The 12947-nt window shown below is 39.0% G+C and overlaps 1 protein-coding gene across 1 annotated transcript in view; it reads left to right on the top strand.

Annotated features, from left to right (window-relative positions):
* Positions 1–6471: 6471 nt before the first annotated feature.
* NDUFB4 (NADH:ubiquinone oxidoreductase subunit B4) overlaps positions 6472–12947 on the top strand; it is a 7066-nt gene continuing 590 nt past the window's right edge. Inside the window, exons 1-2 of the mRNA XM_008054306.1 lie at positions 6472–6693; positions 11080–11226. Of these exons, the coding sequence (XP_008052497.1) occupies positions 6514–6693; positions 11080–11226 (327 nt within the window). The 5' untranslated portion in view covers positions 6472–6513. The remainder of the gene's footprint in view (positions 6694–11079; positions 11227–12947) is intronic.

The following is a 12947-nucleotide window of genomic DNA, read 5'->3' as shown; positions in this document are numbered from 1 at the left end:
AAAAATTATTTATTAGAGATAATAACAAGATAAAAAATGAAATTCCAAGACAGGCGTGGTGGCTTATGCCTGTAATTCCAGCACTTTGGAAAAATTACCTGAGTCCAAGTGTTGGAGACTAGTCTGGGCAACTTGATGATCCCTCATCTCTACAATAAATCAAAAAATTAGATTGATGTGGTGGCACATGTTATTTGGAAGGCTGAGGCAGAAAGATCGCCTGAGCCCAGCAAGTTGAGGCTGTGGTAGCCATGATTGTGCCACTGCACTCCAGCCTGGACAGCAGAGTGACACTCCAACTCAAAAGAAAAGAAAAAAAATATCAATAAAAATCCCAGTAACTTATTTTGTAGATATCAGCAATCTGATTCTAAAGTTTATACACAGAGGTAAAAGACCTAGAATAGCCAACACAATATAAATAAGTAAACCAATAATGGTCCAAAGACCTTAACAGACACCTCACCAAAGACATACAAATGGCAAATAGGCACATGAAAAGATGCACCGTATCACATGCCACCAGGGAAATGCAAATTAAAACAACAATGAGCTACCCCTACACACCTAGTAGAATGGTCAAAATCTGAAATATTCCACCAAATGCTGGTGAGGATGTGGAGAAACAGGAATGTTCATTCACTGCTGGTAGGAATGCAAAATGGTATAATCACTTTGAAAGACAGCTTGGTGGCTTCTTAAAAAACTGAATATATTCTTACCTATAATCCAGCAATTATGCTCCTTGGTATTAACCCAAAGGAGTTAAAAATTTATGTCCACACTAAAACCCGTACATGGATGTTGACAGGAACTTTATTCACAATTGCTGAAATTTGGAAGCAACTAAGATATCCTTCATCAGGAGAATGGATGATTAAACTGTGCTATATCAAGACAATGGAATATTATCCAGCTCTAAAAAGAAATGAGCTTTCAAGCTATAAAAAGATATAGAAGAACCGTAAGTGCATATTACTAAGTGAGAGAAGATAATCTGAAAAGTCTAAACACTGTATGGTTCCAACTACTGACATTCTAGAAAAGGCAAAACTGTGGGGCTAGAAAAGTGATCGTGGCTGCCAGGGGTTGGAGAAGGGTGGAGGGCTGAATAGGTAGAGCACAGAGAATGTTTAGGGCAGTGAAAATACTCTTATAATGCTATTAATGGTGGATACGCGTCATTATACGTTTGTCCAAATACATAGAAAACGTAATGCCAAGAGTGAACCCTAATGTAAAACTATGGACTTTGAGTAATAATGAGTCAGTGTTGGTTCATCAGTTGTAACAAATGTCCTGCTCTGGTGTGGGATGTTGATGGTGGGTGTGGCTGTGTACGTGTTGGGGCAGAGGACATATGGAAAAGATAAAGTCTTTTAAAAATGGGTTCTATGAAAAGATGAAGAAGACAATCCTCTAGGAGGATGGATGAAGAGAAAAAAGAAATAAACAATATTGGAATTAATGAGGGGAACAGCATTATAAAGACAATGGAGAATGGAAAAATGTATACGATGGGGTTAGAAACTCTGTGGCAATTTGTTTAAAACAAGATCTTTAAGAAAATATAAATTATCAAAATTAATTCAGAAGAAATAGAAAAACTGAACAAACCAACCATTATAGAAATTAGATTGATAGCCAAAAATCCCTCCAGGGAAAACAATATGATCCAGACAGTTATACAAGATAACTTATCAAGCCTTCATGGAGTAGAAAAATCCTTGTCTTATATAAACTATGTTGAAGTGTCAAAAAAAAAAATAAAAAGAAATCTATCCAACTCATTTTATGTAAATATACCACTCCCCACCAAAAAAGAAGTAAATCTACCCAATTCATTTGTGTACATATAATGTCTAAACTAGACAAGAACAAAATAAGCAAAAAATTATAGAATCAATTTACCTATGAACATAAATAATAAAATTAGAAGCGTGGTGTCTCCCAGACTTTGGGAGGCCAAGGCAGGAGAATTGCTTGGGCACAGGACCTTGTCTCTACAAAAAATATAAAGCAATTAACCGGAGTAGTGGTCAGAGCTTATAGTCTTAGCTACCCACGAGGTTGAGGCGGAAGTATCACTTGAGTCCAGAAGGTGAAGACTGCTATGAGACTGCACTCCAGCCTGGGCAACAGAGTGAGACCCTGTCCTAAAAAATAAATAAATACAAATAAAATTCCAAGTAAAATGCTAATAAACTTAACTCACCAGTATATTAAGAATCATCCATCATGGTTATGAAGTAGGGTTAATTCCAGAATGCAAAATGACTCTACATCAGAACAACCTACCAAGACTCTCTGACTTTTTAATACACTAATAGAGAGATACCACATGACAATAAGTTTTAAAATGTAGAAATAGTATTTGGTCAATTAAACACTCATTCATGATTCAAAAAGAGAAAAACAAAACTTTTAGCAAGGAATAAGGGAATTTTCTTGACCTGATAAAGGGGCTTCCATCAAACCTATAGCAAACACCATATTTAATGTCTCTTCCTTGCAGATTTAACAAGACTGACAAACAGGACGATCCAAGTTTGATGAGACTTGAACTTATATAATTTGAGGGGGCAATGGGAGACATTTTTTAAGAAAAAAATATACAAAATTACAAATACTTGTCAGGCATAGTGACGCATGCTTATAATCCCAGCAATTTGGGAGGCTAAGGCAGGAAGTTTGCTTGAGTTCAGAAGTTTGAGACCAGCCTGGGCAAAGTAGTGAACGCTTGTCTCTACAAAAAAAAAAAAAAAAAAAAATTTAAATTAGCCAGGTGTGGTGGTGCACACCTGTAGTCCCAGCTACTCAGGAGACTGAAGAAGTTGGATTGCTTGAGCCCAGGAGTTGGAGGCTGCAGTGAGCCATGATTATGCCACTGCACTCCAGTCTGGGCGACAGAGTGAGATCTTGACTCAAAAAAAGCAAATTACGAATACAATTAGGTATGAATGAGACAAGAATAATAAATTATAAATTTAAACATAAACATCACAAAACAAACATAAATATCACAAAATCCAGAGAAACAATACAATATTTGACTTAATTTTCTATTTTGGTTGCATACATTTTGTTCGCCCCTTTAGATGACAAAAACTTTTGTAATATCATTTTCTACAGAGGGAAAAGAAAGATAATTCAGACTTTTCTTGATTCACCTTTCTTATAGCATCTGCATCCCCCTGTTCTTCTGTTCCCTGTAGCCCTGCCCTGTTCACATAGCTTGATTGTCCCTGCATATTTGCACTCAGCACCTTCTTCACTTTTCTACATCATCCCCTCTCTTTCAGCCAAACCCAGGAACATGTATTTAGTTCTGGTAATCCATGCCCTGATAAATTCTGTTTGGAGATTTCTTAGAGAACGAAAAGTCTTCAAGACAGAAAATATTCATTGATGAAACGACAGTTTGTGAAACTGCTCTCCAATTAAATTGTCCAATTTGTTAACACTAATGCCTGCATCCACTTCTATCAAAGTCTTAGTTATTCATTTGGAAATATCCAGTCCTCAATTACAACAGAAATCTACTGCAAAGTAAAACTGCAAGTCTTGCAAAAGATGTGGAATTTCATGAAATTGAAAATGATGTTGGCAAACTGCCACCCACATGCAAAGTCATTAATACAGAAGGACCTCACAAAGTCGGACTAGGCAACAAATGAAAAGGAGAAAATCAATAAGAATGATGTTGACATCAATGCTTCAAAAGAAAATAATCTGATTTAGGCTAGGCGTGATGGCTTATGCCTGTAATTCCAACACTTTGGGAGGTCAAGGCGAGAGGACTGCCTGAGCACAGGTGTTCGAGACCAACCTGGGCAACTTGGTGAGACCTTGTCTCCACAATAAATAAAAAAATTAGCTGGGTGTGGTGGCATGTGCTTGTGGTTCCAGCTGCTTGGGAGGCTGAGGAGGAAGGATTGCCTGAGCCGAGCAGGTCGAGGCTGCAGTGGGTGTGAGCATGCCACTGAACTCCAACCTGGACAAAAGTGAGACTCTGACCAAAAAAAAAAGAAAAGAAAAAGAAAAAGAAAGATATAAAATAATCTGATTTCAAGGATTAAGAGAAGGCTTTAGGAAAACTGGAAAAAGTCCTCTAATACTTATTGCAAATATGACTCTACTGCAAAAAATCAAATGTGCAGTGAAGGGTAATGAGTCAGATAAAAAAATTGTCTCCTCAAATTAACACTTGATTTATCAGGATTAGCACATAATTGCAATTGTAACCTAAAACATGTTAAATATAAAATAAATTCATTTTCATGATATTTTGGTTGAATTTTTTCAAGGTAAAGTCCAAATCAAGTCTCTTTCTTTCGCTATGGGATCTAAATCTCCATCTTTAGTAGATTCACTCTAAGAGGGCCTTTCTGGCACCAATTATCTTCGGAAAAGATCATTGCACTTATCCCTTATACTCATCTCTGTTTCTTTCTTTCTTTTTTGTTTGTTCGTTTGTTTGTTTTGAGTTGGAGTCTCACTCTGTCACCCAGGCTCGAGTGCAATGGCACGCTCATGGCCACCCCAGCGTCGACTTGCTGCTGGCCTCAGCCTTCCAAGAAGCCAGAACTACAGGTGCGCGCTGCCACGCCAGGCTAATTTTTGATTTATCGTAGAGACGAGGTCTTGCCAAGTTGGCTGGGAGGGTCTTGAACCCGCGGGCTCAGGTAATCCTCTCTCCTTCGCCTCTCAAAGTGCTGGGATTACAGGCTGAGCCACCAAGCCCGGCCTAAACTCCATATTTTTTTTAACAATCATCCTAAGTGAACCTCACGATAATTAGGCAAGTGTGGGAATAACCACCTTAACTCAGCCAAAGTTCACTCTCTTTCTCAAAACCTTAAGTAATCTTCTTTAACCTTACCAGTCGGCTTGTACTTATTGGACTTCTTTCTTTATCCTTTTATCTTTTTATATGCCCTTTTTCCTATAGCAGTGTCTAATCCATAAACAAAAGATTTTTGAAACTTTGTCTATGTAGCTTTTGGAATTTTATAACCTGCTCCTGCTTTTCATAATTTTTTAAATTTTTTCAATATTTCAAAACACTTTTGAGCAAACCAGAACTTCCATATTTTTATTTGTTCCTTTAAAATAGAATATGAGTAATTTGCCTCAAATTTATTTTTTCTACATTCTCTCAGCCTGTACTCTCATGAATCCATTTTGCCCTCTATTCATCTGGACATTCAACTACTTTGCAAATACTATCATGTTCTGTTTATTCTGTCTGTACTGCTTGACTGTCAGTTCAAACATCGCATCTTCCACTTCTTCTGTATTTCCCCCACTGATCCTAGAAGATTGACTAAGACTGACTCGTGTGCAGTATGCTTCGCACAGTGGGTGCTTAATGAATATTTAAAAACAGTATTAACATGTTGAATAAATTTGACAGCAGTGCTACTCCTCATTATTTCAAGTGCCAACAATTTCTGGGTCCTCTTTCTGCCTAGCAACAATTTCCCAACACACCTACATGTCCTCAGACATTTCAGCCAAGCTGGAACTCTCTTTTGATCCAACTTTCCTTGCCCGAGTTATGGAAATATTGTTTATCTTTTTCCCCCTGGGGAGTATCCTATTGGTACCCAAAGACCCTATTGTGCAACTTGAAGTTGCTTTTCCTCCTTGGTGGTCGTTGGTGGGAAACACCGTAGGGGCGGAGAAGGCTTCATTTTGGATTACCTTCTAAATCATCTTTACAGTAAGATACAGCGTCCCATGTGCATACTCATACCTGTAAGGATGTTTTTCATTCTTAGCACCTGAAGAGAGTTAAGTATTTTATGTAAGAGGTTTTAGTATTTTAACTAAAATTATTTCTTCATGAGTGTTACTAAATTCCTCATTTTCCTACTTGACCTAGTACAGTCAGTCAGGCAACTTATAACATCATTTTCCTCTGAATCGTTATTTCGTACTGTGAACAATAAGCTTAGACTTTTGTTTTATGACCCTAATGCGGTAACGTACATAAGCTTGTTCTTTTAGGGGATTATGTTTTGCAAAGCATTGTGTCATTTATTCATTAGTTTATGTAATCCTCACAACACCTTTGCTAGGTAGACAGAAGAGGGGCCATTATCTCCCAGATGAGGAAAAGGGAACACGGAGACGGCAAGTGACTCGTCCAGGGTCACACAAGTTGGATAGCCACACTGAAAACCAGGATGTCTGATTTCATGGACGGTCCCACACAGTTCAACTTCACATAATAAGCTCTGAGTACATCCATCAGCAGAGATAGGGCTAGGAAGCCGCACCAGAGTGACAGATGGGTGGGTGAGAAACGGCGAGGTGGCGACGGTGAGAAGACACCGGGCGCATGCGCAGGTCACTAGCGCAGGCCAGTGTGTCCTGTAAGGTTGGGGAAAGAATTTGAGCGTTCCAACCTCCCGCTAGGGCGCAGGCGCAGTTTCTGAGGCAGGCGGGCAGAATAAAGGGGGCGGGGCATCGGAGTCGCGCAGGCGCAGTTGGGCGCTGGGAGCCAAGATGCCGTTCCCCAAGTATGTTCCGTCGCGCCTGGCTACTCTGCCCTCGACCCTCGACCCGGCCGAATACGACATATCTCCGGAAACCCGGAAGGCGCAAGCCGAGCGGTTGGCCATAAGATCCCGGCTAAAACGGGAGTACCTGCTTCAGTACAACGACCCTAACCGCCGAGGGCTCATCGTGAGTGGGGGGCCCGCCGGGCGGGAATCGAGGGCCCGAGTCCGGGCGGTCCCCTCGGGTTGGGCAGCCCAGCCTGGCCAAGGGAGACCACGCAGGGGGCGGCCACCGTTCCCGATCAGTTAGGCATAGGTGCTCTTCTAGGCCAGAGGACAGGCCAGCTCACTAGCCTTTTGACCTTGGCCGGGGAGCTTGGTCGTCAAGAGGACGGGCTCAGTCTGGACTCGGACCTGGCAGGGTTTGAATCCTGGCCGTATCACCTCCCGCCTTGGTGACCGTGAGAAAGTTATTCAGCTCTGCACAGCTTCGATTTTCCTATCTGAAAAATGGGCATAGCATAGTACTTCCTATTTTATGAGGCTGTTGTGGGAGTATCGAGATAAGGCACATGACTGGCCTAGCACGGTGCTTCGCTTGAAACGCGTGTTCAGAAACTGTTTATATAAATTATATATAATTTATAACTGTTTATATATACACACACACACACATATATATATATTTTAAACATTTAAAAAGCTGGGTTTTTTTTTTACCTTTCAGTTCACGGGTCATAAAGATTCCGCTCTCTCCTGGTAAATACAGTGATTCCTTAAACTGTTTCTTTTAAAGACGCGCAGCTTGTTGAAGCTTTGGACTTTGGAGTCAGACCCCAAAGCACTACCCACTGGCTAACTATATGACCTTGGGCAACTTACCTAACCCCTCTAGGTTATAGTTTCTGATGTTCATATGGAAATGATGTGCATTCTTCATAGAATTGTGAAGTTAAATTAAATAGTATGTATACATTCAGCACAAACTAAATGCTCGGTAAACTGGTAGTCATTATTTAACAAGTGTGCTTTTAGATACGTTTCTTACAAGAGCTGTTTAAATATGTTAAATATGGTGTTAAAAACAAAAAACAAAACTTTCCCAGAAGTTCCATTGGTGTTCTCTAGGAATTTTTGGAAGTTGTGAGGATTCTCTAGGAATTTATAGAAGTTGTGAGAATTGCAAGGAAGTTACAATGTGCCAGACACTATGCTAAACCCTTTCTGAGTATTATTTTCTTCACATATCACAATTAAGCACTATTATTATCCCCATTTTACAGATGAGAAGACAACACAGGAAGGACAAGTAGCTTATACAGACAGATATACCTCCTTAGAACACAATTTGAGCCCCGGTTGGTATAACCCACAGCATCTGCTTTTAACTAGTTGGCTGTACTGTCTCCAGCCAGAGACCTTATTTACTTGAGAAGAAGGTACAGAGAAACACATTTATTACACACATACTCACACAACTGGATTTGATGTGTTGGATAGTATGATACAGTGAAAAAAACAAAAAGGCCTTGGTGAGAAAGACCTGAGGTTGAGACCCTATATCTTCTATTTTCCAGTTCTGTGACTCAGGGCAGTTTGGATTTTCTCATATGTAAAATAGAAGTAATAATACCTGCCTCTTTGGTTGTTCTGTAAATTGAGTGCATGACACAATCATTTATTAATCAGTATGTGTAATTTTCTCATCTAATCTCTAAGAATAATTGATTCAGTCTATAAATAATTGCTCAGGCTCTTTTATGGATCATTTTAGATACTGAGGTATCAAAACAGGCAAAAATTCCTGTCCTCACAGAGCTTTCTTTCCAGTGGGGGAAACAAGTAAGAAACAATCTAAAATCTAAAATACTAAATCATTTAATGTTTTAGATAGTGGTAAGTGATAAGAAAAAAAATAAAGCAGGGGAGGGGATTAGGAGTGTGTGTATGTAGTATGGAAGGTAAGCCCTGTTACTGTTGTAGATAGACCAGGGAAGGCTTCCATTGAAAGGTGATATTTGCATAAAGTTCTGAAAGAAGTGTGGAGAGGGAGCTAGTCCCGGGAGTCTCTGGGAAAGTAGCATTCTGGTCAGAGGGGACAGCAAGTGCAAGGGCCCTTAGGCAGCAGTGTGTCCAGTAAATTAAAGAAAATTGTAGCTAAAGTGGAGAAAGGTGTAGCCAGAATGGGAAGAGATGAAGTCAGGGAGGACCTGGATTAGATCACAGCAGGCCTTGTCGGTCACAGTGTAAGGACTTGTACTGAGTAGAGTCACATCATCTGCTCTTAGGTTTTAACAAGACTTCTCTGGCTGCTTAGTTGAGAATTAACTGTGGGGGAAGAAGGACGGGGCAGGGAGGTAATTAGGCTTTTGCAGTAATCTAATCTTAACTGATGGTGGCTATCAAGGTGGCAACCAGAGTGGCAGTAGAAGGGGTGAGAAGGGATCGATTTGGGGTATATGTTGAAAATAGAGCCAGCCGAGTTTGCTGGCAGATTGGATGTGGTGTGTGAGAGATAGAGGAGTCAAGGCTGACTTGAAGTTTTTTGACTTAAGCAATTGTAAGAATGAAGTTGCCTTTTACCAAAATAGAGAAAAATGTGAGAAGAGCTGGTATAGAGATAGAGTGGCATACTGGGAAATCAGTTTGGGATACGTGACATTTGAAATATCTGTTAGACAATATGTCACCACTGAGCCTGTGGTTGGCTATTAAGTCTGGAGTTCAGGGTGGAGGTCTAGCGCTAGAGGTAAACATTTTGGGAGTCATCAGCCCATAAATAGCTATTTGAAGTCATGTGACTGAATGGATGACATTGTCAAGGAAGTGAATGTAGGTGAGAAAGACCAGCTGAGGTACAGTATTAAGAGACTGGGGGGATACGGAGGAAGAGAGCAAAAGAGATGAAGAAAGATTGGCCAGAGAGTTAAGAGGAAAAACTAAGCAGGTGTGGGCCCTGAAAATCAAGTGAAAAAAATGATTTCATGAAGGAGTTTTCACCATGTCAGATGTTGCAGAGTCCATTGGACGTTGAGTGGCATCAAAGGAGGTGTATCTTTTGGAACCTTTCTTAACTTCTCTTAATAACAGTGCTGGGTTCAATGAACCATGGTCATGGATCTGTTGGTATTTTTGTGAAATGATATGTCTGTTTCTGGAAGACAGATCTGGCGTAAAGAAGTGACTGGGCAGATTGAGAAGTCTGTTACTGGATAGCCATTCAAATACATTCAAAGCAGAAAGGATATAATAGATATATTGATTCTTTCAGGTATTGAGCTCAAACATCCCCTTGGACCTGCATCTTATTTCTTTACTCTCTTTATTGTTTCTGTTTGCAGTATAGACATACTGATAAACAGTACTGCAGACCACTGTTATATTTGCTTTTATTTTAATGTGTTATGATAATGTTAATAGTTTTAGAGTAGCAGAAGCTATTTTTGGACTTTTGAATCTAGTAGCAATTGCTTATACCCTTGAGGAATTTGAACCTGATTGAAAAGAAGGGGAACATTTCCATCATAAGGTTTCTTTTTTTCTGAGTTCCAGCTGATTATCTCAGGGTAAAGTTGCTATAATTCAGTTTGTTTTGAAATATGACTGTGGAAGACCCAGTTACGTTATTTTAGTTCTACCAGCCATGACTCCTTGGTGTTGGTTAGGACTTTGAATGTTCATGGCATTCATATATTAAAGTCTTAAAGCTGATTTTGTTTGCTTATTTTTGTCTGTCAGTTAATTGGAGAGACTAATTTTACAAAACTATTGGGGATTTAGCTAATTAAATTTATTTATTTATTTATTTATTTATTTTTGCTAATTAAATTGAATTGTATGTTTGGGGGTAGATCTACTATTTGTGCATAGTTATTGTAGTATAAATAAAATTAAAACTGGCAGTTACTTTTTTCTTTAATGAGTCTGATTATTTTTCTCTAACAACTGTGACCTTGCTACAAAACTTTTAATAGTGTGAAATTGACTAATTTTAATTTTCTTTTTAAAATATCAGCCAAGTCAGCTTAAAAAACTTACAGGTGCGAGCTGCTCTACCTCTTCCTCCTTCATCCTCCTGCAGCTTACTTGTAGCTTGTAAGGACTAGTATGGGGATAGCACTAGAAAGTTCTGGAAACACAATACAAAGCGTGATAGAGCATACGAAATCTGCTTCTTGTCGTTGGGAATACTATGTGGTTCTGCTGGTTACACCGCAAGAAGGACGTCAAAGCTAAACACAGTCCAGAGAAGAATAGATTAAAATGAGAAAGGGGGAAAAGTGGCTTCTGTGACAGTTTAAAAAGATTAGAATTCTTGTCTTAAATAGAAAACTGAAGAGTAATTTGTATTAGTCTTCTACATTTTGAAGAATTTGAACCAGATCATCAGAGAATTATTCAAAAATACTAGAAATGAAAGCTCTTCTTCACTGAAGCTGTTAGGAATATTTGTAATATACCCTTATATGTTGTAGAGAACAAAAGGCATCTCTCTGCTCCTTCACAAAAGTCCTGATGTTTCTCAGTATAGTCCTTCTGAAGTTCTGCAACTTTTTGTTTTCATTAATTTTAGGAAGATCCTGCCTTGATTCGTTGGACCTATGCAAGATCAACAAATATGTATCCCAATTTCAGACCCACTCCCAAGAACTCTCTCCTAGGAGCTGTGTGTGGATTTGGGCCCCTTTTCTTCTGGTATTATGTTTTCAAAACTGACAGGGTAAGTATCAGGGCCAGTGTCTAGTATTTGTGTGATAAGGCCCGTTGCTAGGTGCCAGCTTCGGCTTTCTCTTGATGATTGTCAGTGGTCCCCCCACCTTGGTTCTGTTCTCTGCTTTCTTTTGTTTCTTATTTTTATTCCCTTCCAGCAGGAGTTAAAACAGTTTTCAATTATATGTCTGGTTTTATTGCTTTATTGTTTCAATTGGGATAGAAATATACTTTGTTAAAAATCATGGTAGCCTCTGGGTCTTTAGAATTTGATTTATTGGCTGCTCTAAGACTTAAAGTAATAACATGGTCAGCCTAAATTTTTAAGACTTGAACTTAGCTCACGAAAGAGTTCTCCTTCTGTGTCAGATGGTATAAAGAAATTATACTGTGATTATTAAGCAAGAGAATATTGAAATAACTTTTTTAAAAGATAATTTCTCGTTAGAAGTGTAGAAATTAAACTTTTCTATTCTGATTAATCTTTAGAAATTATCTTTGCAAATTTAAAATTTATTTTTCTTAGTTCATTTGTTTAAAAAGAGACAGTGCTTTTTGGGTCAAATATTAGCAGTGTATATAAATCATTTAGTGTTTTTCTTATTTTTATGAATTCTCATTATGTGGGTCACATTTTGTGAATTAATGTTAAACAAAAGCAACCTGTGCTGGGAATCACCTGCTGTCAGCCCTGGGTATATGATTGCAGAGAAATTCAAGCTTATCTTTGGCACTAGGTCACTCCACTTGTGGCACTAGACCCCTGACCATATCCCCCAGGCCTTGTGTAGCCATCTTTACTGGAGCCCACCCATCTAGCTTTGTCTTAAACTGGCTGATCCACTTTTCCTATAGAGCTTGTATATTTTTATTATCTTATAAATGTATTCATAGTTTCCCACAAGATATTTGCATGTTGCTTTCGATGTGTGCTTCTTTTTTTTTTTTTTTTTTTTGAGTTGGAGTCTCACTCTGTCGCCCAGACTGGAGTGCAGTGGCTGCTTCCGGCCACCGAGCCTCGACCTGCTGGGCTCCGGCGATCCTTCCACCTCAGCCTTCCCAGTAGCTGGAATTACAGGCATGCGCTACCACGCCCAGCTGATTTTTTTGATTTATTGTAAAGATGAGGTCTCGCTGCCCAGGCGGGTCTCGAACCCGCGGGCTCAGGCAATCCACTCACCTCAGCCTCCCAAAGGCGCGGGATTACAGGCTGAGCCACCGAGCCCGGCTGATGTGTGCTTCTTAGTGAGGCAATATATTTCTAATTGTTAAAATGTAGGTAAGATGTGTTTGAATGGGAGCTTTTTTTACCCCCACTCCCTGTTTTTGGAGACAGTCTTGCTATATCTCCCAGGCTGGAGTGCAGTGGCACGGTCATAGCTCACTGCAGCCTCAAATTCCTGGGGTCAAGGATTCTTCCCACTTTAGCTTCCTGAATAGCTGGAACTGCAGGTGCTTCCCACCATACGTGGCTAATTAAAATAAATAAATATAATATACATGTATTTATATATATAAAATATATTATTTAAATAAATAAATAATATATAAATTTATATATTAAATATATTTTTATTTAAATACATGTATATTATATATTATAAATATATATTTAAATATTATAAATATATATTTAAGAAAAATGTGTGTATATACATATATATATATATATTTAAGATTTTTTTTTTTTTTGAGTTGGAGTCTCACTCTGTCGCCCAGACTGGAGTGCAG

The sequence above is a fragment of the Carlito syrichta genome, unplaced genomic scaffold (assembly GCF_000164805.1).
Source record: "Carlito syrichta isolate Samal-C Ts95f unplaced genomic scaffold, Tarsius_syrichta-2.0.1 Scaffold289403, whole genome shotgun sequence".
In the NCBI taxonomy this organism is placed as follows: Eukaryota; Metazoa; Chordata; class Mammalia; order Primates; family Tarsiidae; genus Carlito; species Carlito syrichta.
The sequence above is the reverse complement of the archived record's forward strand: the minus strand, read 5'-3'. Positions and strand labels throughout refer to the sequence as shown.